Genomic DNA, 26,893 nt, shown 5'->3' on the forward strand with positions numbered 1-26,893 from the left:
ATGCCCCACTACAAAACCTCCAGGAACTGGCCCGCACTTCCACCCCTTTGTGCAGGAGTGTCAGCGCCTGGCCTGCAACCAGGAGACCTGCCTGCCCTCCCTCTTTCCCCCACCAGACCGGAGTTTCCTGCACTGTGGTTCTCAACCCGGCCCATAGATCAAATCAATTGTGGAGGGGTCTGGACATGTTTTCTTTGGTGTGTGTGTGTGTGTGTTTATTCTTTTTAGATGCCTTGGAGATGCTAATGTTCAGCCAGGTGCCCCCTGCTCTGGAACCTCCCAGACACTTGCTGGCTGGCAAGCCTGGCCCAGGAGGTCAGGACCTGGGAGACAGAGGCCCTTGGGCCTCCCTCTGGGTGGGGCTGGGCATGTCATTCTAGCTGCCCACACTCAGCTCTCTTCCTCCCCAGGAGTGGCCCTCTGCCTGGGCAGGCCAAGTGGTTGTCACCCGGCCCTATTGGCCCCCTTTCACCACCTTTCCAGCCCTGTAGCACAGTCCCCCTTGTCCTTGAATTCAGGTTCTGATTCAGGTGTCAGATGCCTTTACAGGTGAGCTGCGTGTGGGGCGGGGCAGAGGCAGGGCAAGTGGCTTTTTCCTCCTTAGGAGCTTCTGAGAGGGAGCGAATGGGACGCGTCCTATCCCTCTTGGCAAAGGCGGTCAGTCCCCCGCTGTTCCGTGTCCAGGGAAGTGGCCTTCTCGCCGACTCGGAGCGTGGGGGCGCCCGGGGGGCAGGGGATCCGTCGGGCACTAGGACCCGGCGGGCCGGAGGGACAGCCCCTCTGCTGCGTGCACTCCCTCCCTCCCTCCCTCCCTCCCTCCCACCTCCTGCTCCTGCTCCGTCTCCGGCTCCCGCTCCATTGTCTGGGAACGGCAGCCGCGGGCGAGCGGCCGGGCGGGCAGCGGCCAGCACCCAGCCGGCCGGATCGGGCCGGCGCCGAGCGGGCGCGGGAGATGTCCGGCGGCCCGCGACCACCTGAACCGCCCGCCTAGTCCCCGCCTTCCGTGGGAAGGATGTGCGCCCGGATGGGGGGGCGCGCGGCCGCGGTTCCCCGGGCGCCAGGCGGCCCCTGGCTCTGCCTCTTGGTGGCCCTCGCCCTGGACGTCGGGAGAGGTCAGCGGGAGGGGTGGGGCAGGGCGGGCGAGAGGCGACTGGGCCCCCGCCAAAGCCGAGCGCGAGCGACAGACCGGAGCGGAGAACCTGCGGGTGCTCGGACTAAACCCCAGCGGGCTCGCCCGCAGCACGCCCTGGGGGCTGGCGCGATCCCACCCCCGGACCCTGCCCCGTCGCTTCCTTCACCTTGCACAGCCCGGCAACTCCTTCTTGACCCAGGATGAGCCGTGTCCCTGGCTCTCCCCGCCACCCCCGCACCCCTGCCGGGTCCCGGACCTCCCACGAGCCTCCGCTCCAGGCAGGGCATCCAAACCAGCAGCCCCCTGACCCGGACGCACCAGCTCCTTTATCTGCCCTCCACAGAGCTGCAGCCCCGTGGCTCCTAGCCTCCTCTCCCCACCACCAACCCACCCCCGCGAACGGGAAGCAACCGCTTTGCCTGGGACCTGCAAGATCTGTAGTCACCTTCCTCCTGCCCCAAGGAGTCCCAAGAGATTGCCCAATCCGTGCCTTCCTGAGCCCTTTGGGCATCCCTGTCGTTGGAGAAAGGGGCAGCGACTCCCTTGTTTCCCGGGGCGGACTGCTCTTGTCCGGGGCTGTGGCTGCTAGGTGGATGGTGCCACGGAAGAGTAGGGGACAGGGAGACTCTCTACGCTCACCCCCATGGAGAGAGTTTGGATCTGGATGGCGGGAGTCCGTGGGAGTCAGGCTTCCCAGCATCTTGTAATTATCCAGGCAATGGAGGAGTAAGGGAGGCCAGTGGCTGTCCCCTGGGAGCCATAGTCTCTCACCTGTTACACTTTGGGGGGGTGGGGGGAGTGTCTCAGGCACTTGCTCATTGATGGGGAGGGTCTTGAAGGACGTCGAAACCATCAAGTCCCCCAGCCCAGCAATGGAGCTGAGAGGGAGCTGGCTTGGGGCTGCTTTCAGCCACCTGCTCCCCTCCCCAGGGGACCCCATGGGAGCCCTAATAACCCCTCACACAGATAGATGAGGAAAGCCTTGTCACATCCATTATGTGGCAGCAGTGATCCCTCCTCCGTGCTGCACTGCACAGTTTAGAAAGCCCTCTCCTGTCCACAGCGTCACTCTGTGCTGGTTCTACAGGTGAGGAAAGAGACGCTCCAAGGTGTTAAACGACTCGCCCGACCTTCCTTGAGGGAGTTAGGATGTCGATGCAGGTCTCCAGGCTCCCGGGGCAGCCTCTCCAGGGAGAGCTGCCCAGTTTGTGATCCAGGATGAAGAAGACAAGGTCCTGGCTGATAGACAGGACGATAATGTTCAGAGAAGGCAGCCAGAGGGGAATTTAATGGACGGGATGGCTGAGAGGGCGAGCAATTGAGGAGGGCTTCCTTAAGGAGGTAACATTCACTCTTGGCCCTGAAGGAGGAGGAGAGACCCATAGTCTAGGGAGCGAACACTGTTGCAAGCAGCATAGGGTGGAGAGAGAGGTGGAGGGTGGGGGCAGGGTGTCCCAGTGGTCAATGCCTGATCTGTGACCCTCAGCTCCATCATGCACCAGCTGTGGGGCCCAGGCAAGGACCTTAACCTCTCAGCCTCATTTTCTGCATCCATAAAATGGGATTAAGTCATAGTACCGAATTCTCAGAGTTATACCCAAAACTGAAAGAGTTAATACATGTATGTAAAGTGTTTTAAACGGTAGCTTGCATGTAGTTAGTGTTCTAAAATAGTTAATTATTGTTACTGGGGCTAACTAGTGGTCAGCTGGGTACAAACCAAGTGTGGTCCTGGTTGTCCTTTGTCACGGGTACTGAATACAAGACTCCCTTCCAGGCTTATGGTTCTCACCCATACCACCTCCTCCCACTCTAACATTCTGGAACCCAGTTGGGATAGGGAAGAAGGGAACAAGTTTGGGGAACAGTGTGCGGTTGCCGCGATGATGATGAAGGAGGGAGGGTGGGTGCCCAACCAAGTCTTGTGAGGACCTAAGGACAGAGAAAGAAAGGGTCTCCATCTCCACCCAGTCACCCAGTCTTACCCAGTCACCATCTTCGGCCTCATAGGCTCTGTCTGGAGAGAACTGTACCCCACAAATGCCTTGGTGTCGGAGGCGATGATAGGGGTGGGAATGGGGGAGGAGGTGGCATTGAGAAGGTTCTGCTGGAGGGAGGGAGGGAGGGAGGTCAAAGAGGGAATGGCCCGGGGCTGGCATCCAGTCCTGGACTCTGAGTCACATCCCAGCCCTGGCACGTGCTACCTGTGGGACCCTGTTTGGGCCTCAGTGTTCTCATCTGTGAGATTCCCCCCACGTCCCAGGGGTGGGACATTTAGAACCCTTTCCTTCCTCCACTGCTCACCGCCACTGCGCCCCTGCCAGCTCTGGAGCTGTCGCCATCTCTGTCCCTTCCCCCTCCGCAGTGGACTGTGCGCAGGAGCCCCTGGACCCCGTCTACCTGCCCGCAGCCCTGGAGCTCCTGGATGCCCCCGAGCACTTCCGGGTGCAGCAGGTGGGCCGCTACCCACCTGCCAACTCCTCTCTGGGCTCCCGATCTGAGACCTTCCTGCTCCTGCAGCCCTGGCCCAGGGCCCAGCCGCTTCTCCGGGCCTCCTACCCACCTTTCGCCACGCAGCAGGTAAGGAGGGGCACCAGGGATTCCCAGGCTGACAGGACTCAGAGGCAAGGTGTGCTGTGTGTGGCTCAGGGACCCGCCCCAGCCCCAGCTGTGCTTACCACTTTCTAGAGAGGGAAACTGAGGCCCATAAAGGTTCCCTCCTGCCAGGTTGGAATTAGAAGCCTGGCATCCCATCTTCCCACATCCCACTTCCCACAACCCCCTGCTTTCTGAGCACCCCCATTCTCCCTGCAGGTTGTCCCTCCTCGGGTCACTGAGCCCCACCAAAGGCCGGTCCCTTGGGATGTGCGAGCTGTGTCAGTGGAAGCGGCTGTGACTCCAGCAGAGCCCCACGCCCGAGTCCTCTTCCACCTCAAAGGGCAGGATTGGCCTCCGGGACCTGGCAGTCTGCCTTGTGCCCGGCTCCATGCCACACACCCCGCAGGCACTGTTCACCGAGCCTGCCGCTTCCAGGTGAGTGGGCGGAACCCACCCAGGCTGGCCCTGCCAGGGGAGAGCCAGAGGATGGTCCCAGAGTAGGAAAGAGAGGGCTCTCCACTCATGGGAAGTTGGGGGATCATGGACCACCTGACTCCATTCCATCTCTGCTGGCTTTCATGGGACCCTGTGAAGGATTATTTAGGGCTCTTTGTGGAGATCAGTCCACAGCATATGATTTTGGGCAAGAGACTTAATCTGAGGCTCAGTTTCCTCATCTGTAAAATGGGGTGATGACAATTGCTACCTCATACAGAGCTGGAGTAAAGAATAAACAAGAGGAACGTAGTGCCTGGCTCAGAGCAATCCTTCATCGAGTGTTTGCATTATTGTCGGGATTCCTTTTGTAACTGCAGTTCCCGCTATTCTGGAGTCTCACGTAGGAATCCAGTAGAAGAGGGTGCTTCATGGACTTTGGGGTTCTGAGAAACCCGAGCTGCTGTCAGGGAGGTTCTGGAGCATGGTTAGGGGAGGGCTTCAGGGAATGAGACTTTTTGCGAAGGTAGAAGAGGGGCCCATAGGCACATTCTGAGACCTCAGCCCAGCCCTGTCCCTCGCTGGCTGTGTCACCTGGGATTCATCTCTGGCCCGTGTTGGACCTGCCTGTCAGGGACCCCTCGCAGCTCTGGGTTTCCTGCCTTGCCAACCAGGGCCATTGTGTATTTGCAGCCATCCCTGGGTGCCTGTGTGGTGGAGCTGGAGTTCCCCTCCCACTGGTTCACCCAGGACTCCCCCACACGGGCGGAGCTGGCGTACACACTGGAGCCCGCTGCCAAGGGCCCTGGGGGCTGTGGCCCCGGAGGGGAAGAGGACCCTGGGGAACAGGCCCTCCCAGTGGGCAGTGTGGAGCTGCGCCCAGCAGACCCCCCACAGTACCAGGAGGTGCCTCTGGATGAGGCAGTGACCCTGCGGGTGCCCGACGTGCCAGTGCGTCCTGGCCAGCTCTTCAGTGCCACCCTCCTGCTTCGCCACAACTTCACAGCCAGTGTCCTGACCCTGCGGTGAGCACCGGGCCCCGAGGGGTGGGTTGCAAGCGGGAACATCTGCAGGAAGACTGGGCAGGTACCTACTCCTATTGGGGTCTTCACTGACCCCCCTGGGCCTGTGATTGCCCCAGCAACAGGCAAGACCCAGCAATGGGCCCTGCCCTGAATTTGAAGTCACAGGTAGGAAGCTCCCCTCTCTAGGCACCACCCCTAATTCGCTGCTTCACGAGGCAGCTGTGAGGCCCCAGGGAGGGAAAATAGGAAAGGGCTTGGAAACTGGCAAGGGCAGTGCCTGGGGGCTGTTAATGCTCTAGTGCCTCGGGAGGAGGTCTGCTCCAGTCTCATTAATTTGCACATCCTCCTGCTTGCCTCCCTCACCACGGGTCCTCATCTTTGGACAGAGTCCGTGCCTCTGCACGAGAAGGGCCTCCTCTTTGTGTCCCTTTCTGCCTGAAGTTCCCCCAAAGCAGCCTCCCAACCCCATCCCAGTGACAAGGACTTACAAAGTGTGACTTGCCTCTTCCATATCTGGGTCTGTGCGTGTCCCTTCCCTATGTGTCTCTCAGGTGCCTGTCCCATCTCCCTGTCTCTCAATGCCCTCCTGTGCTCACTCATATACTCATAAGATCTTTCCTGGACCTTAAAGTGCACCAGCCTATATGTCCACTCTGGAGAGAGGAGCAAGGCCCAGTCCCCTCTTGGCACTAAGGGGCCCCCAGTGGTAGGGAAGGGAGGTGGATGGGCATGAACTGGATTATATGCTCTTATGAAGGTACAAAGTGCTGCGAGAGCCTGGGTTAGGGGTAGGGAAGGGGGGAGTCATCCAGCCGCAGGAAGAGCTTTCTGAAGGACGTGGTATTTGAGTTGCTGGAGGCTTGAAGAATCAGCAGATGAAGAAAGGAAGGACAGGCTGGGCAGAGGCTTAGAGGCATGAATGGGGCTGTGTATGTGGGGAAGGACTTTGGGTGTAGCCAAAGCAGAGAGTGATGGAGAGATATCACAGCTGGAGCTAAAACTGGACCAGACCCTAGAAGGCCTGGAATACGAGGCTTAGACTTGACCTTGCAGCCAAGTGGGGTGTCATAAGTGGTCTAGGAGTAGGGGAGAGCTATGTGACAGGACCTGCATTGAGATTGGGTCCTTCTGGGTCAGAGGACCTCTGGGTGGATATTCAGGCCTGAACCAGGGGAGGCCAGATGGGAAGTTGGTGTCTTCAGCCCCGGGTCTTCCCCCTCGGATCCTGTCCACAGCTTAGCACCCACCTTGACAAACCGGACCTGTGTCCTCCCCCCAGGATCAAGGTGAAGAAGGGGCTGCACGTGGCTGCTGCCCGCCCAGCCCAGCCCACCCTCTGGACTGCCAAGCTCGACCGTTTCAAGGGCTCTAAGCACCACACCACTCTCATCACCTGCCACCGTGCTGTGCCTGCCGAGCCAGACTCCAGGTGGGCAGTTCCCCTCGCTGGAGGTGGGGGCAGAGGAGGGAGGGTTGGCGGGCAGATTTGGGGTCTCCACGGAAGAGCGCGGCACACTGTATCCGTATTCCCAGGGAGCAGCCTCAAAAACAGACTCCTTCAGGGAAGCAGCCCAAAGCAGGCATAGCATTCATTCACTCAGCGACTATTTATCCAGTCGCACGCCAGGTGCAGTGAGTGTGAGTCTCATCCCAGGTGATGCCAACCTATCCTGGCCACCGACTACAGCCCTCAGAGCCACTGCCTCTCTTCCCACCATCTGGGGATGGGTCCGATTTGGGGGCCACTAATATTCCCCAAAGCCCAGCTGCAGTTCTTAACGTTTTCAAACTCTTCTTACGCATGCCCTGAGCCTGGGTCAAGGCCATGGGCTTTGAAGCTCCTGTTTGAATCCTGGTTCCAACGCTTTTTGGACGAATAACCTCGGGCAAACCAGTTCCCCTCCCTGCACAGCCACCCCTACCCCACGAAGCCTCAGTTTCCTCACTAGCAAAGTGGGGATAACAGTGCATCCCTTAGGGTCTGTGAAAATGAAGTAAGACATCACTGAGCCAACATCCAGGCCAGTTCCTGGCACATAGTAGGTGCTCGATCAAAGGGAGCGGTGTGCTTGTTTATTCAGGGGTCGTGTGCCAGTCCTGGGGCCTGGAAAGCGACACTGCTTCCTTGACAGCAGTCAAATCAGGCTTTGTGCCACTCTGATGACTATGGAAGGCAGAGATCCGAGGGGAGGAGGCCCAAGAAGGCAGGAGAGCCAGCAAAGTTTTGTGGGGGGGCGGGGGGGGTGTTAAGAAACTACATGGATCCTGCAGGGGACAAGAGTGGGTAAGAGCTTGGACTCTGGAGACAGGAAGCTTGGGTGTAATCCCCCCTGCCGCTTTTCATTGTGTGACCTTGGGTGAGTTATAGGACCTCTGTGCCTCAGTTTCCCCGTCTATAAAATGGGGATAATCGTAGAACCTACCACATCACTCCAGGAGTGCCGGACTCCCAGCAAGCACTCAGTCTCTGTCTCTTCTGGCCAGCAGCCCCCTCGAACTGTCGAAGTTCCTGTGGGTGGACTTTTTGGTGGACAATGGCACTAGTGGGGGCGTGGCAGTCACTCGCCCTGTCACCTGGCAGCTGGAGTACCCAGGCCAGGCCCCCGAAGCAGAGAAGGACAAAATGGTGTGGGAGATCCTGGTGTCGGAGCGGGACATAAGAGCCCTCGTCCCACTGGCCAAGGTAAGGGGCAGCCCCTCTGCCCAGCCAGGTGGGGAGCCGAGTGAAGTGAAGAGCTGGGAGCTGAGCACCTTCTGCATCTCCAGGCCGAGGAGCTGGTGAACACGGCACCACTGACCGGCGTGCCGCGGCGCGTCCCCGTGCGCCTCGTCACCGTGGACGGTGGGGGGGCCCTGGTGGAGGTGACAGAGCACATTGGCTGCGAGTCGGCCAATGCACAGGTCCTGCAGGTGAGTGGCACTTGCCAGGCCCTCGCAGTGTGCATCTGTGCACAGTCATGCACACACCGCTTTCCTCCCTCTCCACTCAGGTCCCCGAGAGGACAGCTTCTTCCCGACACCGGAAATCTCTTGGGGGGGAGCCACAGCTTTAATTTCCTTTGCTCTCCCCACCTCTCTCCAGAGTCAGGCGGGAGCTGTGTAACCCCAACAGCCCCCAGCTTAGGCACTTTCACATTCATTATCACATCGGCAAGTGAACTGCTGTGGAGAGTTAAGAGCAGGCACTTTGGGATGGGAAAGTTTCTGTGTCTGGAACCCTTTGTGGTCAGCCAGCTGTGTGATTGTGGACGGGTCTCTTAACCTCTCTGAGCCTGTTTCCTAAGCTTTAAGATGGGAACATACTTTAGGGATGCTGCAAGCATTAAAAGCACCCTAAGACAGTATCCAGCAGAGAGACGGAGCTGAAACAACAGTAGCTACTGTTATAATAATAATTATATAATGTTAAAAACAATGGTCATTATTTTTGTTGCATCCTCATTGTGACCCATGAAGTAAAAAAAAAAAAAAAATGGTGGGGCCTGGCAACTTTCTCCGTTTTGAAGCTCTAGGAGGGGAAGTTTGGAGCCTGCACTTCTAAATCCCAGCTGCCTGTGTACAGAACACTGACTTTGGCTACTTTGGTGGCACTGTGCCCCCCAGTGACTTGTTCTGCCTGAGGGCTTGGGTGAGCGGGTCTGCCTTGCCCCTTGACCTCTGCCCACCTACCTGGGACAGGTTGCCAGGTAGCTCCGGCACCAAAGTCAGAGGCCAGCACTAAGGAGGCAACTTTTGGGGTTCAGCCCCCTCCCTGTCAGGAAAGATTCTGCTGTAAGCAAACAGCCAATTTCCTCAGCTGAGCCCCAATGACCTTGGAGGAACTGCTTCCTCCACGGTGAAGGGACCTTGGATGCACGGTGAATTCTTAATCTGAGGACATGCATTATCGTCAAATACAGACTTGAATACCAGCTAAAGCCCTTCTTCAGGCGTGGGGTCAGCACTGTTCTCTCTGGTTCACACCTGTGTTCCCTGGCTTAGCCCACCCCCGGCCCTCTGCCCTCCCACAGGTGGCCGAGGCCTGTGACGCTGTGTTTGTGTCTGGCGAGGAGAGCCGGGGGGCCCGGGGCGTGCGGGTGGACTTCTGGTGGCGCCAGCTGCGGGCCTCGCTGCGGCTGACCGTGTGGGCCCCGCTGCTGCCCCTGCGCATCGAGCTGACCGACACCACCCTGGAGCAGGTCCGAGGCTGGAGGGTACCTGGCCCGGCTGAAGGGTGAGTAGAGGCCTGAAGCAGCTGGCTGACCTTGGTGAGGTGGCTCTGGGACTGAGAGGGGGCCTGACATGGCCATGGGCTCGAGCTGGGGTCTGAAAAATGGCCCAGTGGCTGTGGCTCCTTCCACCCATCCCAGCCCCCCGCCCTCTCTCTTCTTCCCCTGTGGCAGTTCTCCGGTATCCTCGGGTTCATCTTGTCTGTGGAGGGATGCTCTGCCCCCTCCACATCCCTCCCCTAGAATGTCAACTCTTGAAGGAAGGAGTTTCTGCTCACTGCTGTGTTCTCAAAGCCTGAGATGGCACCTAGCTCAGTAATTACTGAGGGGCTCCCACCAGAGCCCAAGGGTGCAGGGGCTTCAAAAACCTGAGCTCCCAGGCCCTTCAGAGAGGAAGTGCCCCTGTTTCGCAAAAGAGGGGGCTCTCCTCCTGCCTCCACCAGGTTCCAGTTAGGGGCAGGAGAAGGTGAGAGCGGCTTGATGGACAGGTACAGTCAGGAATGGGGGGGCCTGACCCAAGCGGGGCAGTGTGGGCGCAGCTTAAAGAAGGGAGCCACTGTGGACTGGGGATGGGCTCCCGAGGAAGACTCCTTGTGGCCAGGGGTGGAGCCCATGCTGAGAGGGCTGCTCACCCTGGCCACCCTTTCTCTGCAGGGCACAGGAGCCCCAGGCAGTGGCTGCCGGGGAGGAGGCGGAGCCACGGGCCCGGGGCTGCCGCCTGCAGTACCAGCGTGCTGGGGTGCGCTTCCTTGTCCCCTTTGCGGCCCACCCGCTGGACGGCGGCCGCCGCCTCACCCACCTGCTTGGCCCTGACTGGCTGCTGGACGTGTCCCACCTCGTGGTGCCACACGCCCGCGTGCAGGACCCCCGCATAGCCTCACTGGAGGACGGCCGTGTCCTGGTGGGCAGGGAGCCCGGGGTCACCTCCATCGAGGTGAGCAGACCCTCTGAGGAAAGCGTAGGTGGCCCCCAGAAGGTTCTCGGGCAGCTGTGAAGGGTGTCAGAGGGGCTCAGATGAACCTGGGGAGATGTGCGCCCAGTGGGATTGGGGACTGGGTGAGCGTAGGGTGGCCTGTGTAATGGGGGAGTCCTCTAGATATGGAGGGCTGGGGTTGGATGCATGGGGACCTGGTCGTGAGAGAGGGGGGACCTGTTTCTCACGGGTAGGACTGGGGTCCAGGTATGTATTTAGGGTGTGGGGCTGGAGTGCAGAGGGTAGGGGAGAGCAGTCTTTGTGGAGGCTTGGAGTAGAAACCCCATCCCTTTGTGGGGCTGTGGGGGTCTCAGAGGGGAAAGGCTGCCTGTGTACAAGGGCCCCCCCCACCAGCTCCTTCTCACCCTCAGGTGCGTTCCCCACTGTCTGACTCCATCCTGGGGGAGCAGGCACTGGCTGTGACGGATGACAAGGTCTCAGTGCTGGAGCTTCGGGTGCAGCCAGTGACGGGCCTATCACTGGCCCTGAGCCGGGGCACTGCCCACCCCGGGGAGGTCACAGCCACATGTTGGGCACAGCCAGCCCTTCCTGCCCCAAAGCAGGTGACAGCTGGGGGTCAGGGGGGATGTGAAGTCAGCAGCTCCGGGTGGGGGTTGATGACAGGGGGGTGGGAGGTACTTTGACCCCTCACCTTAGGGTTTTCAGAATAAGGACTGACTGCCCTGTAAGATAGTGAGCTCCCTGCAGCCGGAGGTGACCAAGCAGTGGCTGTCTGGAGTGTGTCAGTGGGAGGTTGATTATGAACTGACAACCCTCCTGATGACTCAGGCCCCAGGGCTGAGTGGCCAACAGGTGATTGACGCATGTCCCCTCTCTCCCTGTGTTTTGTCCATCTGCTTGTGTCTGTTTCCTCTCTGGTCTCTCCCCCTCCGTGTGGCCTGTCTCTGTGGGAGTGGTCTCTGTGTGCATGCATGCGTGCCCTCGCGTCTCTGCCCGTGTCTGTGTGCCCCACAGGAGGCGGCCCTCTCCCTGTGGCTGTCCTTTTCCGACCACACCCTGGCCCCCGCTGAGCTCTATGACCGCCGTGACCTGGGACTCTCCATCTCTGCCGAGGAGCCCAGCGCTGTCCTGCCAGTGGAGGAGCGGGGTGCCCAGCTCAGGGTGGTGGTGAGTGGGGCGGGCACCGAGGGGCTGCCTCTGCATGTGTCTCTGCACCCGCCGGAGCCCTGCCGCCGGGGCCGCCACCGTGTGCCCCTGGCCTCTGGCACCAGCTGGCTTGGGCTGCCTCCTGCTCCCACCCCGGCCCCTGCTGTCCCCTCCAGCCATGCCCGGGGTTCACCAGCCACGGAGGCCAGTCTGGGAGGTGAAGGGCAGGTGGCAGGCAGTGTGGGGGACAGTGGAGGTGTGAGGGGTAAGTTTGAGCGGGCAGAAGAAGAGCCTGGGAAGGAGAAGGAAGCAGAGGCTGGGGAAGAGGACGGGGAAGAGGAGGAGATGGTGCCCGCCCCTCAGCGGGTCACTGACCTACAGCTGGGCATGTATGCCCTGCTGGGCATCTTCTGTCTGGCCATCCTCATCTTCCTGGTCAACGGTGTGGTCTTCGTGCTGCGCTACCAGCGCAAGGAGCCTCCCGACGGTGCCACTGACCCTGCCTCCCCCCAGCCCCACAACTGGGTCTGGCTGGGCACCGACCAGGAGGAACTGAGCCGCCAGCTGGACCGGCAGTCCCCTGGCCCACTCAAGGGGGAGAGGGGCTGCCCCTGTGAGAGTGGGGGAGGGGAGGCGCCGACCCTGGCCCAGGCACCTGCCGGGGACACCGCCAGCTCCTCCAGCACCCTGGCCCGGAAGGAAGCTGGGGGGCGGCGGAAGCGCGTGGAGTTCGTGACGTTTGCGCCAGCCCCCGCAGACCAGCTGCCTGAGGAGCCCGTGGCGGCCCCTGCCGTGCAGTCCATCCTGGTGGCAGGTGAGGAGGACATCCGCTGGGTGTGTGAGGACATGGGGCTGAAGGACCCTGAGGAGCTTCGCAGCTACATGGAGCGGATCCGGGGCAGCTCCTGACCCCTCCCCAGCCTGCCTGGCCCGGCCTGGTCAGACCGGGGGGCCTCCTGCTCATCCTCTGGTGCTCACTGACCCACGTCCCCTGCCCGGTCTCTCACAAGGACTGCCACCCAGCCCCCCTCTGCTCTGCTCCTTGTCACGGACCACGGTCATGAGGAGAGGCTCATGCCCCTTATTTATGGGAACCCTTTGGTCCTAATGTTCGGTACAAAATACATGGAGAAGGAAGCCCCAGTGGGACGGCTGTTGTCCTTTTTCCCCACGGAAAGAATCAAGGGGGTGAAGTGGGGGGCGTGTCAGCCCCTGTCCCTGCTGGCACAGCTCTGGGAGGCTGGGCCACGAGCTACCCTCTCATAGCGACCAGCGATCCTCACGAACAGGAGGGCAGCGGCAGCCTGGATGCCGGCCAGCAGGAAGAAGTACCGGTCCATCTGGCAGTTGTTGATGTTCCCTGGGAAAGGGAGGATGACGGCATTGGGGACCGCAGGGCTCCTCTGGGGCTGGCGCCAAAGCGGTGCGGCCAGCAGGTGGGATCTGCAGACTGGGCAGATAGCATCTGGCCGTCCTGGGCCCAGCTATTTCCAGGGCTTCAAACGCAAATAACCCAGGAAAAGGGCCCCCCCGCCCCGCAGCCAGGATGGCAGAGTGCCAGACGCAGGAAGGAAGCTTGGCGGCCCACTGAGATCCGTGCTTCCTCACTGGCAGTTGAGGAAACTGAGGCCCTAGGAGGGGGGCCACACTGTGGGCGATGGCCCAGCTTCAGCGAGAACCCCGTTCTCTGAGTCCAGCTTGCTCCTTCATTCTGCTGGGGTCGAAGCACTTGGCAACTGCCACCTCCCTCCACCTGTGTCCCACCCCCAGGGAGGCCCCCACTCACCGTGGTCCTTGGGGCAGTATAACCAGCCCCCCGGTAGTGACAGCAGAGCCTCCAGGCTGGAGCCCAACAGCGAGCCCACCCCCGACAGGAAGAAGAAGATGCCCATGATGGCGCCCTGCATGGAACGTGGGGCCTCAGAGTAGGCGAACTCCAGCCCTGTAGAGAGGAGAGGGATGACCGAAGGGGCCCCACCCCCAGCCAGCCTCCACCCTGGCTTTCCCTGACCTGTCACCTGTGTTCGCTCATCCACCCCACAGGCCTCCACCTGGACAGCCCCCATGTTGTCCCAAGAGCCTTGGCTCCCCTCTTCCCCCACCTCCCTGCCATTTTCACCTTCCCCGTCCCCTGCCCTCTCTGCCCCCTTCAGTGTCATCACCAAATCATTTTGATTCAACCCCAGAAACGTCTCCTCCGTGTCAGCCCTCTGTATCCCCTCTGTCCTCGGCCAAACCCCAGCCCCAGTGTCTTCCTGCCAGGCCTCGCCGTGTGCCTTTTACACTCCTGTCTCCCATCCTCCCCGTCCCATAGCCAGTTGTCTAAAACAGAGAATGGGATCCTTTCCCTGCCCAAGTCCCCCCGGGGAGTGGCCGCTGCCCTCGGGGAAAAGTCTCAACATCCAGGCTCAACCCACAGGGACCTCCCTGTGCCTCCAGCCTCCCCCGACCCCCCACTCTCCCCACAAGGCCCAGCTTTCTGCTTTCGCTGTTTAATCTGCCCGCCCGTGGGAGCCTGGCTGCCACCCGCTGAGTTCTATCCGCACTCCACCCTGCTCCAGGGCTTCCCCGGCACACTAGTCACTTCCACAGCACTCCACTGGGTTTATTGTTCGGGAGACTTACTGATCCCCATCAGTGAGTCCCACCCAGCCTTCCTCTGTGTCTGCAGCTGAGTAGCCTCTCCTACTAGCTCATTGAAGAGCCCAGCCCAGCCCTATAGCTCTCATCTCACAGCTCAGCCCAGGGAGGCAGACAGGTAAATGCGTTATTACAACACAGTGACCTGTGTGCTGTGATAGGGAAGACAAGGGAGGGAGAGGGAGGACCCACTTGCCCCAGGGGTGCCTTGGAGAGGGCCTCATGGAGGAGATGGCATTTAGGCTCTGAACCAAACAGGAAACAGGAGTTCTTCAATCTGAAGCAGAGGGAAGGGTGAGGGCAGAGACAGAGCGTGGGAACCTGGCAGCGGGGGAAGTTGGCCTGGGAAGTGTCTTATTCACCTCCAGGTCTCCAGTGACTATCGCAGTGGCCTGGCACAAACCAAGTGCTAATAAATGCCCGTCGGGTACAGGCAGCCCCACTGGGAAAATCCTGCCTCCTCCGTACAGCTGGGCTCTGGAGGCTGTGCCTGTGAGATCTCCGACTTTGAGGGTCCCCCAGGCAGAACCCATCACTGGTGCAGGAGTAGGGGAGGGGTCCAGCGTACCTGGGATGCTGGCAAAAATCTCACTGATCCCGATGAGCAGGTACTGGGGGATCTGCCACCAGATGGACAGTGGTGCTGCATAGTACACATTGTCCCCGATCTGCTGGGATACCGTCTGGTTGTGATGAACGTATTCTAAACGCTTCATCTCCAGGAATCCTGGTGGGGGAGAGGGTGACTACAGCCAGGTCCACTCCGGGCAGCTTAGCCCATGGCAGGTTTTGGCATGTGAAGGGCGTTCACTACGTAGTCATGAACGGACTGGGCAACAGGAAGGGAAAAGAATACTGGACTAGGGGGTGTGTGTATCAAGATTTGGGTTCCAACTCTTCCCTTTTTGCCTTGCCTGCTGGGAAGCTCAGAGCTAGGTTTCTCACTCAAGAACAAGAACAACTTCAATTAATTGAGAGCCTGTCGCATGCTAGGCATTCTTACAAATGAAGAAAGAGAAATCTGGGTTAAGCAAGCAGCTGATAAATAATGGGGGCAGGATTCAAGCCCCAGAGAGCAGTTTTATAGCTGGCCCATGCCCCGTGCCAGCACAGGGCTCCTACCACAGCACCAAGGACCGCAGTTGGATTTCTAACCTGGCTTTCAAGCTCATTTAACTCCTTCCCTTTCACTGCTTAGGAGACAGCTGTGCTCAGGTGGAGTAAAGACAGGATGTGGAAGTTAGGTGACTAGGGTTCCAAGCTCGGCCCTGCCACGGACTAGCTGTGTAACCGCGGGCGAATCACTACACCTCGGTGAGACCCAGTTGGCAGCAAAACCCCAGTATTCCTGTGAGGACGAAACAGGACAAACTGCACTAAGGCACATAGCTTACAAAGAGCCTAGTTTGGTTTTCGTCCTTGCACTACAATAGCGTTTGTCCCTTCCTCCGGCTCCGACTTGTGATCCAGGCATGGCACCGGGTGCTTTACGGGCGTGTCTTGCTTAATCTGCACGGCACTCCTGCTAGACCACATTCCGTGTGGGCGGAGCCTGGGCCCTGCACAGGCGCTAAACGAACCACTGTCTATGTTTTAAAGACGAGGCTCAGAGGGTCCAAGAAACTTCAGAAACTTTCATTAATGACAAAGCGAAAAAGCCTGAGGTGGTTGCAACAGCGTGAAAAGCTGCTTAAACTGAGCTCCTGTTTTCACAAGTGGCTTCAAATTCTTTTGACATGGAAGAAGGAAGAGCATAAATACTTTTTTTTTTTAAGAGAAAAGCTCCCATTGCTACTAAGAGGCTGCATGTCTTTGGAAAATTCGCTCAGCACATTTGTACGATGCCCACGTGCGTTATTCATTGCAGGGAAGGAAGAAAACCCTGCCCTCAGGGAGCTTCCGTCCCACTGGGAAAAAGATGTTTTCCTCTCTGGGTCCGAGCTTCCTCATCTGTCAGATGTGGGGGGACTGGACTCAGTGAGGAAAGCCCGCTTCAGCTCACACCTCCTGGGAGGGCAAGACTGGCACCCGTGGGTGGAGGGTGTATGTGGCCCAGGGCCCCGGCTCCAGCAGCAGCCCCAGTGGAGCTGGTGTCCCCCCGCCCCCAGAGGAGGCCGGCCGCCCTCCCACTCCCCTCCATTCAGGCCCGCACACCTGCCACAATGACGGAGGCAAAACCAAAGGACATCCCCAGGGCCATCTTCTGCAGAGCCGAGGGAAGCAGTCTGCACCTCAGCAGCAGAGGGTCAAGCAAGTGATCCTTCACCGGCACCAGGATCAGCACCACCACGACGTTGGCCAGGAGGAGCCAGGCTTCTGGGATCTGGGCGAGAGGGGGCCGAGAGAGGCACGCTAGCAGCGAAAGGAGCTCTGCGCGGGCAACAGAAGGCACGGGCCTTGGCTGTGTGACTGGGGCGGGGGATGGGATCCCAAATGGTGAATAGGTTCCTCTAACTCCCATCCATCAGCGGTGGCTGCCTGGAACACTTGCGGGCTCAGTATAAAGAATGTCATGATTGATGGTGATGTCCGCGTGGGCCACAAAGGGAGGTAGAGTGGCCGATATGCCATGCATCTCCCAGCTCTAAGGATCTCTGGTTTTATGAGTCTCTGAAATGCTAAGAAACTGCTTTGGAAAGTCCTGGTGAACGGCAGGGGCGTCAGAGAAGGACAGGGCAAGGCAGAGTTGGGGAGGGTGCACCTGACCTGAAGGCCCCGGGACAAACTGGGCAGCAGGAGCAACAGTGGGTGGGAGGGAAGCAGGCTTGAATGCCTCTGAGCAGCTGAGCATCTCAGCAGGGTGGCCGGGCTGAGGCACAGGTCCCCCCACCCTCCAGGCGCCTTTCCTATGCCCCGGGACCCCCTGCCGTTGGACGAGGAGAATGCAGAGGCAGCTTCATCTCCGCCGCTTCTAGGAGGAAGCCCCCAGCCTGGCTTGAACTGGGAGCTGGACACACCAGCTATCTCTCACCTTATAGCCACTGTTCTGGGCTCCCAGAGCCACGGAGGTGTTGCCAGGATAGTCTGGGAAAATGTTCGGGATGTGGAGGTGAAGACCTTGTAGGACATACGTGGATTGCATCTGCCGAGAGAGATGGAGGCGAAGGTGGAACCGAGCTGGCCGCCTCTCCTCCAGCCCCAGGATGCTCCAGCTGCCAGGCAGGCATTCCTCAGCAGCAGCCCGGGGCAGCTGGGCAGCCGTCTCCTCCCCAGCCTCAGGGGGAAAGTGACTGCCACGCCCTCCTTGTTCTTCGGAAGCAGACTTGGCTGGGCAGCTTCCTTCACTCTGCTCCCCCGCCCCGCCGCCCGCCCCTGAGCTGTGTGGGCGACTTTATTCCAGAGCTGGGCCCAGCTGGTGGGACTCATACCATGTCTCCAGGGCCTGGCCCAGAGCAGGCGTGGATAAATGCTTGTTGGCATGGGGAAAATAATGGCCTGGCTGTCCCCACGGGGAGGGCTCATCTGACACCGAGGCCAGGCTGAGTCCCACAGGCTGCCACAGCCAGGAAACGTGTAGGCACTGACCGGCTGAAATGCTCTGGACCTGGCAACAGGTGCAGACACTCCCCCTCTGGTGGCTGCAATGGAAGGGCGTCCAGGAGAGTCCCACAGGAGGGGCTGGGGCTGGGGGGCAGGCACTGGGGCTGCATCAGGCAGCAGCTATTTATCAACTGGGGTGGAAGGATCTCAATATTCTTTTTTTTAATTGTATATTTTCCCCATTACAGTTTATCTCTCACCCCCATACCCTCTTCCACCCCCACCCACCAGGGTGCCGACATTCTGACAAGTAGGAATCAGCCACGGACACGCATACATGCCGTGTCCCTGTCCCATCATGGAGGGCACCTTCTACCTCTGTGCTGCTACCGCTGAGTAGCAGGCTGGCCCTGCGGGACTCCCATCTCCCGCAGCTGGAAATACGCTTCCTGTGGAGGGTGTAGGGGAGGCAATGACCTTGTGGTCGGGGGATTAGGGGCTGGGGTTAGGCTGCTACCCACACACACACACACACACACAGAGTCTTGCGCTCACATGCAGACACCTGCTCATCTGGGAGAAGGTGGGAAGTAGTGGCTTGCAAACCCGACTGAGTGTCAGCATCATCTAAGAAGCTGATCACACCAGACACTGCCCCACACAGTTCTCTTTCAGCCGTCTGGGGTGAGCCTTGGGAATCTTTATTGTTTAAAAGCTCCACAGGTGCTTCCCAGGCACAGCCAGGTGGGGAACCACAGTTACACAGCACTCAGTGCTCTGAGCTGGCCCCTAGCTTGCTGTGGGGTCTTGGTCCACCGACAGACCTCCTCTGGGCCCCCGTTGACACGTGTGGAAACCCTGTATGCTGCAGAGCGGTCAGAGCCTTCGTCCCAGCCCCTCATTTTCCATGCGGGGGAACTGAGGCCTGGAGAGGCGGGCCTCGAGTCGCGGGGCCTCAGCCCTGTGTCCAGAGCTCCTCCTGTTCTACCACCCAAGGGTGTTAACTACGGGGCGGGGAGGCCTTGTGCCCAGCCCACGCCAGCTGGGAGCCCCTTCCCCTTTCCGCATGCCCTGGGCTTCTATGGTGAGAGATGAAAACGTCGAGGGGGCTAGGGAGCCAGTCGCCCCAGAGTGAAAGGGCAGGGGTGCTCACCTGGAAGTACACCATCCAGTAGGGCACCAGGGTCACCAGGACGGGCAAGATCTTCACCAGCACCCGGAAGTTGGCGATGTCCTCCTCGGGGGAAGGGCCAGGCCAGGGAGACCGCTGGTCAGGTAGCAGCTGGGCATCTTCAGGGTCCCTGTGGGACGGCAGATAAAATGGCCACTATCGTCACCACCACCGTGGCCACTGTTTTCCCCTCCACCATTCTCCCCTGATTTAATCCCGCAGCCCCAATAGTCAGTCATCACAGCCATCATCTCCGACACCAGTCCCACCTGCAGTCCCCCGTCAGGACCACCTTCGCCATCCTCTCCATCATCACCACTGCCCGCGTCCTCCCCACCCTTGCTGTTAGGAACGAGGTCACGGTCATATCGTCACTTCTTTCAGCATCGGCACTGCCGTTGTTAGCATGGTCACCTCCTTCGTAGCAAAGGTGGCTAATCAAGACCCATTCTGCCCTGCAGCTGTGGCCCCTGGGGCCCCGAAGGAAGTTAAGACCAGAGGTTGTGGCGAGCAGTCTTGGGGGACTTTCTGTCTCGTGGCATCGATCTGCCATGGGAACCAAGGAAGTCCCAGTCCACACCTGACTCGGAGAGAGGGGCTGTCACAGATCTGATATGCCAAAACTCCCAAAACTCCCCTCGCTGTCTGCAAGTCCCTCCCCTCAGCTTGACGGCCCTCTCCTTACACGACAGAGCGGCAGGCGGCAAAGGGAACATTACCAGGAGACAGGAGAGACCAACCACTCTGCAACCTTGACCATTCACCCTTTGTTGTGAGAGGCCTCTCTGCCCGAGAGCCTTGCCTCATGGAGATTCTTTAAAAAGGGTCACTAGCACTGTGGTCACTTCCAAGGGCGGCTACCGTCGGCTCCTCCCCTCCCAGTGCGTGATGCCACTCTGCCCCTTGCCCTTGAGTCTGGGCCAGCTTTGTGTCTGCACTGACCTTTGCCAATACCCACCCCCGGAGTGTTCACTCTCTCCTCTGGCGACCCAGACACTTCGCTGTGAGAAGCTCCTGCCACACCGTGAGGCCACATGAAGAGGAACCCAGGTGCTCACTGGCAGCCAGCATCAGCTGCCAGCCACATAAGTGAGCCCCCTCGAATGCTGCAGCCCTTTCAAGTCCCCAGATGACTGCAGCCCCCGGGGACATCGCAAGAAGCAGAAATGCCTGGCTGACCCCAGTCACCCACAGCATCGTGAGAGGTCACGGGAGGTGGTTGTTTAAGCCACTGAGTTCCGGGGTGGGTGGTTCGGCCGCGAGGGACCATTAAAACGCGCCCTGCAGCTGCAGTGCAGGAGGCTGGGGGAAGCAGGCCGCACCTTTCCCTTCCAGACCCCACTGACGGGAGCGTCACTGCCGTCAGGGTCTGGAGACGGGCGTTGCTGAACAGAAGGCGTTGCTGAGCCGAGGGAGGAGAGAGGCAGAAGGGAGAGCCGTCCTGCAAGTGCCAAGTGCGACAGCATTCAGGCCTTCCTCCCTGGTTGGCCAGCTGGTGGGGGAGGAGCCAGTCTGGCTGACTTATGAGACTTTCTTATACTTCCTATCAGGGAAGTGTAGAATTCTTTACATTGCAACCCAACAACCTTTGCGGGTGCCATCATTTCCATCATCGCCTGTCTACTGCCATGGTCATCAACATTGACAGGGTTTATCTTCACGGTCGCTACTAACACCGTCGTCCCTACCTTTATCACCACCATGGTCAAGACCATTAAAGTCCTCACAGTTCCTACAGTTAGCTCATCCCCATCCCAGCACCTTGACCTCCACTGCCATCCTCCATCAGAGTGGGCAGCTCCGACCCATCTGAGATCATGTCACCCTAAAGGGCTGCCAGCATGCCTTCCAGCTGGGCCGTGACTTCCCAGGAGAGGCAGGCGCCTGTCCAGGCTCAGCGGGCCCCCTCACCCAGGGCGCTCTCTCCTTACCTGGCAGAGTGTCGGCACCTCAGCCGGGGACAGCAATTTTGGAGAGCAAGTTTCAGCATGGAGGACACTTGGCTGCCCATGGGGGGCTTGGTGATGAAGACGGGGGTGGCGAAGAGGAAGACGAAGAAGGCCAGGCCTGCACAGCCCGTGGGGATAATGTAGCCCACCAGGAAGCTGATGTTCTGCTGGATGAAGGCGACCACCAGCAGGGAAAGCACCGCACCCACGTTGATGCTCCAGTAAAACCAGTTGAAGAAGCGGCGGCTGGCATGGCGGCCGAGATCCATCACCTGACAGGCAGGGGTGAGAGTGAGGGCCAAGGGGGGCTGGGGGCACCCTGCCACGGCACATTCTCTGTACCTGCGCCCCTCTCCCACAGGGACACTTCTCGGGTCCATGGGCGGGCATGCTGGCACTTTCCTAACGCATGATCACTAAATGGATGCTCAATAAATATGTGCCAAATGAATGAATGAACCCTCTTCTTGGGAGTCACTTGTTAATGATCAGGACATTAGGCACAGCTGTTTTTCATGCCCCAGGACACGTGTTGCTTTTTTATTGCCGCCGAGTAGCGTGCAGAACAGATGTGTCTGATGCCCCTGTGTTCATTTCTGGTCGGTTTATCCCTTTGTCTCTGACGGGGTGACCTGCAATATGCATCACCTTTACAATCATGAAGAGACCTCAGGTCTGTTCCACATGACTGAATGTGATGGACGCTTATTACTGAAAGGACAGTCCCAGGTCTAAATGAGAATTTCCTCCACGGTTTGGAGATGCGGACGGTTTTCCATTGCGGCTCATCCCTTCACCCCGCCTGGCCTCCCTCTGACACGCGCCCACTCGAACAAAGTGGGCATAATCGGAGAAAGCAGAGGCGGCCCCGGACACAGCCCCGGGGGGAGGAAAACAAAACTTGGGCCTGCAGCAAGGGCAGAATGGCTGACCATCTGTATGTAGGATTTGAATCAATCTGCATCAGTCAGGCCCCAGGCCCCCTTCCGGTCTGCTGGCTCTGTCAGCTGCCCTGGCTGCCCTGCCCTCCCAGACCTTGGTCCCAGATTCTGACTCGGCAGGTCTGGGGCAGGGGCTGGGGCAGGGCCTGGGCATCAGCATTCCTCAAAAAAATAAAAACGCAGTGAGGACTAGAGGTCAGTTCTCTGGATGATGCTGCGATGGCCCCCGCCCTGTCGATGACCCTCCCACCTCAGACGCCATCGCTCTCCTTTGCCCAGAGATGCACATTCCCAACAGTTAAGCTGCCATCAAGCTGTACACTCAGTGCAGTCGCACTGGGGGGAAAGGCATGTACTTCCTTCCTTTTCTAAAGGTGAAACGATAGCCCGTAGGGATGCATTTACAACTGTACTCCCTTGGAGACTTTGAGGGGTCTCCTTGGCTATGGAGAGGGACAGGTACGTCCCCGCCTTGAGAACCTGTGCTGTAGACTTCCAAGCAGAAAATCGAGTAAATCCCATTCAGAGCAGCCACTTCCATTTCGTAATTGCATGTAAGTGGATAGGACAATGGCGACTCTAAGGGGAAGACCAGGCAGCCGACTCAGGGTAGAGATGAGCCCTCCGCCAAGAACGATGGACGGCCCTTTCTGAAGCCAGTGGTGCGTTCAACATGCAGATCTGGGGACAGATGCCTGCCGGATGGTGCCAAGCCCCCCACCCCGCCCCCATTTGACGGCCCCCCTGAATTCGCAGCAGCCCCTCACGGCCCCACTGTGCCCATGCTTGGGACTCCCACCCACTGTAGCCAGAGCCATTTTAAAGAACGCAAATCCAATGACGTCCATCCCGCCTCACATCACTTCAGTTTTCCCGAACTGTCCAAGGGGTCAGGACTCTTGTGCTGCCCAAAGTCCACACCCAGTAAATGGGAGGAGGCACAGGAGCTTCATCCGTCTTGATGCCCCTGAAGGCTCTGCCCGGTGGCCTGGAGTCCCGGAGACCAGTTCTGCCACCAGGAGGGAGGAGGGAGAGTCCGGATGCCCTCTGGAGGTCATCAAGGTCAAGAGCAGGGGTTAAGAACAGCTGAGAGTGGAGTGGGGTAAGGGTCCTGGCTGGTGTGGCTCAGCAGATTGAGCACCAGCCTGCGAATCAAAGCGCCAGAGGTTCAATTCCCAGTCTCTGGCCCATGCCTGATTTGCAGGCCAGGTGCCCAGTAGGGGGCGTATGAGAGGCATCCACACATTGATGTTTCTCTCCCTCTCTTTCTCCTTTCCCCTCTCTAAAAAATAAAAAAATAAAAAGATGAAAAACTTAAAAAAAAAAGGAAAGAGTAGAGGTAAGGGAAGACAAGAGATCCCTACTGGTAGGTGGTGGGGTCTCCTGCCCGAAGGAAGGCCAGCAGTGGCTCACAGACGGACAGGACCGAGCCGGGGGCAGCAAGTCCCCCACCTTCAAAGGAAGGATCCATGCAGGCTCACGAGTGACTCCTTGGCAACGACATGGAACTGTTCGGTGCTGGGTTGTGGATGCCAGCTGGACGCAATGATTCCTTTTTTAAAGAGTCCCTTTTATGATCGTAAAACATGCAACCAAAGAGCATTTGTAAAACAGGGACAATTGGGAAAAAAGTACAGCAGTTCAGTGATTCTACATGCCACCGTTACAGTTTCCTCTGCCAGGCGGTCCCCTTTGGTTGACACTGATGGTTGTAATCACATTCTTTTTTTTCTTACAGATTTTATTTATTTATTTTTAAAGAGGGGACGGCAGGGAGAGAAACATCAATGCATGGTTGCCTCTTGTGGGCCCCTTACCGGGGACCTGGCCCGCAGCCCAGGCCCGTGCCCTGACTGGGAATCGAACCAGCGGCCCTTTGGTGCGCAGGCCGGCACTCAGTCCACTGAGCCACACCAGCTGGGCTGTAATCATATTCTGCACACAGTTCTGCATCTGCTTTTGCTCAATGACACCGTGTGCGGTTGTTTTAACCATGACAGATCATTTAAAATTATTGTCTAATATCCCACCGAGGAGCGATATTAACACATAACCATGTCGTTTGCCACCTACTCATTCATTGAGCAAGTAATTATGGAATGTCTCCTAGCGCCACGCTCTGTCCAGAGGGTCCAGAGAACGGCTCAGAGGTTAAGATATTGGCCCAGGTGCCCCTGGCGAGTGAGTGGTAGAGCCGGGATCTGAACAAGCGGCCTGACTCAATCTCTGGCACAGGTGGTGGGAAGAGGCTTGCTCCTGCTAGAGCCCCCAGACCCCTATAACACATTCAGGTGGGGCTCATGGTGAGGCCTGGCTCCCTGACTTGTCCTCTGTGTGATCTTGGGCAGGGTGATTAATGTCCTCAAACCCTACTGTCCTGGTCTGTAAAGTGGACGGAATAGTACTGCCGACCTCCTGGGTAGTTAAGAGGATTACATGAGTCAAAACACTGGAAATGGCACAGCTTGGAAGGCAGAACTTGCTGGTTTCATTACTATTGTCGTTGCCCTGATGTTGTTGGAGTGAGCATCCCCTTGTTCTTTCAAGTAAGGAAACTAGGCCCGGAGAGGGAAGCGGTTTGCCCGAGGTCACCCCGCGATCCGGAGCCTCCTCACTCCTGGGTCTCCGCCTACATCCCTCATTTGCCATGGGCACTCTGGCACCTTCCGAGGGGGCGGCCCGCCTGCCACTCACCTGGTCGGCCCCGAAGGAGGTGAGGTTGCTCCTGACAGAGCTGGCGGCCAGGGCGAGCAGCAGCAGGCCGACGTAGAGGGTGGGCGCGCAGTAGGGAGGGTGCCAGGGGCGCGGGCAGTCGTGCGACCGGCAGGCGGGCGACAGCGGCGACTCGGGCAGCTCGCCGCAGAAGGAGCGACGGCCATCGGGGACGGCGGTGGCGGGCAGCAGGCTGGAGGCGAGCAGGTAGAGCAGCAGGCTGAGGGCGATGGCGCGGAAGCGGCCCAGGTACACGTCGGCCAGCCAGCCGCCGACGGGCGCCAGCAGGTAGGAGGCGCCCAGGAAGACCAGCGCGGCGCTCGACGCCTGCCCGCCGTCCCACTGGAAGTTCGCGCTGTTGAGGTAGAGCACGAGGTTGCCCGCGACGCCGAAGAAGGCGGCGCGCTCCAGCGTCTGCACCAGCAGCACCGCGGCCGCCGCCGCCCGCCGCCACCACCGGGGGCCCCGCGGCCTGCGCTCCAGCAGCGGCCGGCGCTCCTCGGGCCCGGGGGGCGCCCCCGGGGCTCGCGGCCCGGGCATCCTAGGGGCTCCGGAGCCTCCGCCCCTTCGTTGCCGGCGGCCCCACTCTTTGCCTGCCTCCCAACTGGCCGCCCTCCTTTCTCACCCGCTGTGGCTCGCGCTGTGCCCCTCTTGCCCCCTCTGCGTCCCTGTCCCCTCTCCCTGTCTTTCTCCCTCGGTCCCTCTGCTGCTGCCCGGGGTCTCCCTCCCTCCCCAATTCTCAACTCTGTCCCCTCCCCGGCCCCCAGCTCTTCCTCCTTCTCCACCGGGACTTTTTCTTCCCTTCCTCTGGTCCTCAGCACCCGTCTTCCTCCCTTCACTTCTCTGCCCCTCCCCTTCCTTCGCAGTTGGTCTCCCCGCTTGGTCGCTCTTTCTTAACTGGTGTCCCTTCCCCTTGTGACACCTGGTGGTGCCCTGAGGAGGGGCCCTCCTACAGGGACTCCCTCAGCTGACTCCTCCACGGCCTCTCTGTCCCCTGACTCCCCTCCAGGTCCCCTCTGGTCCTTGCTCCTGGCTCAGGCTTTGTCCAACCCCCAGCTTCTTGAGAAACCCCGGGAGTTCCTTGCTTCCCCTTTCACTGCTTCTGTCACTGGCTGTGTCACATGGGGCCATGGGGTGTTTAGGAGAAATGAAAGCCTGGGTCACAGGGTCCCTGCCTGCCCAGCTTTCTAACAACCTCCCTTCTTCTCTGGCTACTACCCCGCCCCCATCAGCCTTCCTGGAATCTGGAGGGAAATTTTCCATCTTTCACTTTCATTTCTCCCCTTCCAGTCACCATCCAAAACTGGAATGATAGGATGAGAAAGGCCACACGGCATGTGGCCCCACCCACCCATCCACCTGGCAGAGGCCCAGTGGAGCCGGGAGGAAGGAAGACAGGATGACTGCTGGTTCATGGTGACTGAGCCACTGCCCCGGCCCCCGAGGGACAGGGGAAGCTCTCAAAATGCAATTCAGGTTGTGCAAATGCCACCGTGAGGAAGGAAGTAGGCATCGTCAAGAAGCACGTGAGGCCACACGGCACCCCGCCGATGAGTCGAGATTGAGGGGGGATGTGGACCTCGGACTAAATCAGAATCCGGCCTCCTCACTCCCCTCCCCAGAGCTGTGCAGTGTCCTTGGGTTAAGAGCCAGCCCTCCCTGGGAACTAAAAGCCCAGGGAGATCTGACCTCTGCCATCCCCTGACCTCACGGCAGCCCCGTGTCCACCCACACACGTCCAGCCACACTGACCCTCCTCCTGTTCCCCTCCCGAGCTGAGCTCCTTCTGCCCCAGGGCCCTTGCCCCTGCCATTTCCTCTATCAGAACTGCTCTTCCTCCAGGTCTTTGCCCAGCTGGCTTCCTCTCTTTATTTATTTTTAATTTGTTTTCATTTTTAAATATATTTTATTGATTGTGCTATTACGGTTGTCTCCTTTCCCCCCTTTATTCTCATCTACCCTGCACACCCCCTCCCACCCGCATTTCCCCCGCCTTCGTTCATGTTCATGGGTCGTACATGTCGGTTCTTTGGCTTCTCCCTTTCCTATACTATTCTTACCCTCCTCTCTCTTTTTTTAAAAAATATTTTATTTATCTTTAGAGGGGAAGGGAAGGAGAGAAGGAGAGAAATATCAATGTATGGTTGCTTCTTGTGAGTCCCCTGCTGGGAACTGGCCTGCAACCCAGGCATGTGCCCTGACTGGGAATCGAACCGCGATCGTGTGGTTCGCAGGCCCGCACTCAATCCACTGAGCTACGTCAGCCAGGGCCCCTCCTCTCTCTATTTATGTCTCGGCTGCAATGTGTCCTCCTCACAGAGACCTTCCCTGGTCATCCTCTCACAGGAGCTGCCTGCTGGGTTCCGGACACACTGTCTCCCTTCCGTCGTCCCGTCGTCACCTCTCCGAGCAAGCGCGCCCCTTCAGTGACCGGCTCATTGTCTCCCCCGCGGAAGAGCTATTCCATCGGCTCTCATCTAACTGTCTTTACACAAGACTTTATTTCCTTGGAGTAGTTTCAG

The 26,893-nt window shown here is 59.1% G+C and overlaps 2 protein-coding genes across 3 annotated transcripts; one reads left to right on the forward strand and one right to left on the reverse strand.

Moving 5' to 3' along the window:
- The first annotated feature begins 847 nt into the window (after positions 1–847).
- On the forward strand, positions 848–12,622 carry TMEM132A (transmembrane protein 132A). Of its 2 annotated transcripts, none has more exons than XM_037060495.1 (11): positions 848–1,112; positions 3,498–3,712; positions 3,947–4,165; positions 4,859–5,190; positions 6,470–6,619; positions 7,675–7,873; positions 7,957–8,100; positions 9,201–9,403; positions 10,053–10,332; positions 10,743–10,934; positions 11,347–12,622. In XM_037060495.1, the coding sequence occupies exons 1-11, from the start codon at positions 1,013–1,015 to the stop codon at positions 12,385–12,387; spliced, it is 3,075 nt and encodes a 1,024-aa protein (XP_036916390.1). In that variant the 5' UTR covers positions 848–1,012; the 3' UTR covers positions 12,388–12,622. The 2 variants fall into 2 exon arrangements, with proteins under 2 accessions (XP_036916390.1, XP_036916391.1); XM_037060496.1 differs by having other exon boundaries at positions 7,678–7,873.
- Positions 12,540–25,040, reverse strand: SLC15A3 (solute carrier family 15 member 3). The gene is made up of 8 exons (XM_037060498.1): positions 24,354–25,040; positions 20,701–20,990; positions 18,752–18,899; positions 17,090–17,200; positions 16,273–16,441; positions 14,687–14,845; positions 13,265–13,420; positions 12,540–12,838 (listed from the first exon to the last, which is right to left on the reverse strand). The coding sequence occupies exons 1-8, from the start codon at positions 24,909–24,911 to the stop codon at positions 12,684–12,686; spliced, it is 1,746 nt and encodes a 581-aa protein (XP_036916393.1). The 5' UTR covers positions 24,912–25,040; the 3' UTR covers positions 12,540–12,683.
- Positions 25,041–26,893: the final 1,853 nt, after the last annotated feature.

Source organism: Sturnira hondurensis, unplaced genomic scaffold, assembly GCF_014824575.4.
Source record: "Sturnira hondurensis isolate 20B ecotype Veracruz unplaced genomic scaffold, ASM1482457v3 Scaffold0011880, whole genome shotgun sequence".
NCBI classification, from domain to species: domain Eukaryota; kingdom Metazoa; phylum Chordata; class Mammalia; order Chiroptera; family Phyllostomidae; genus Sturnira; species Sturnira hondurensis.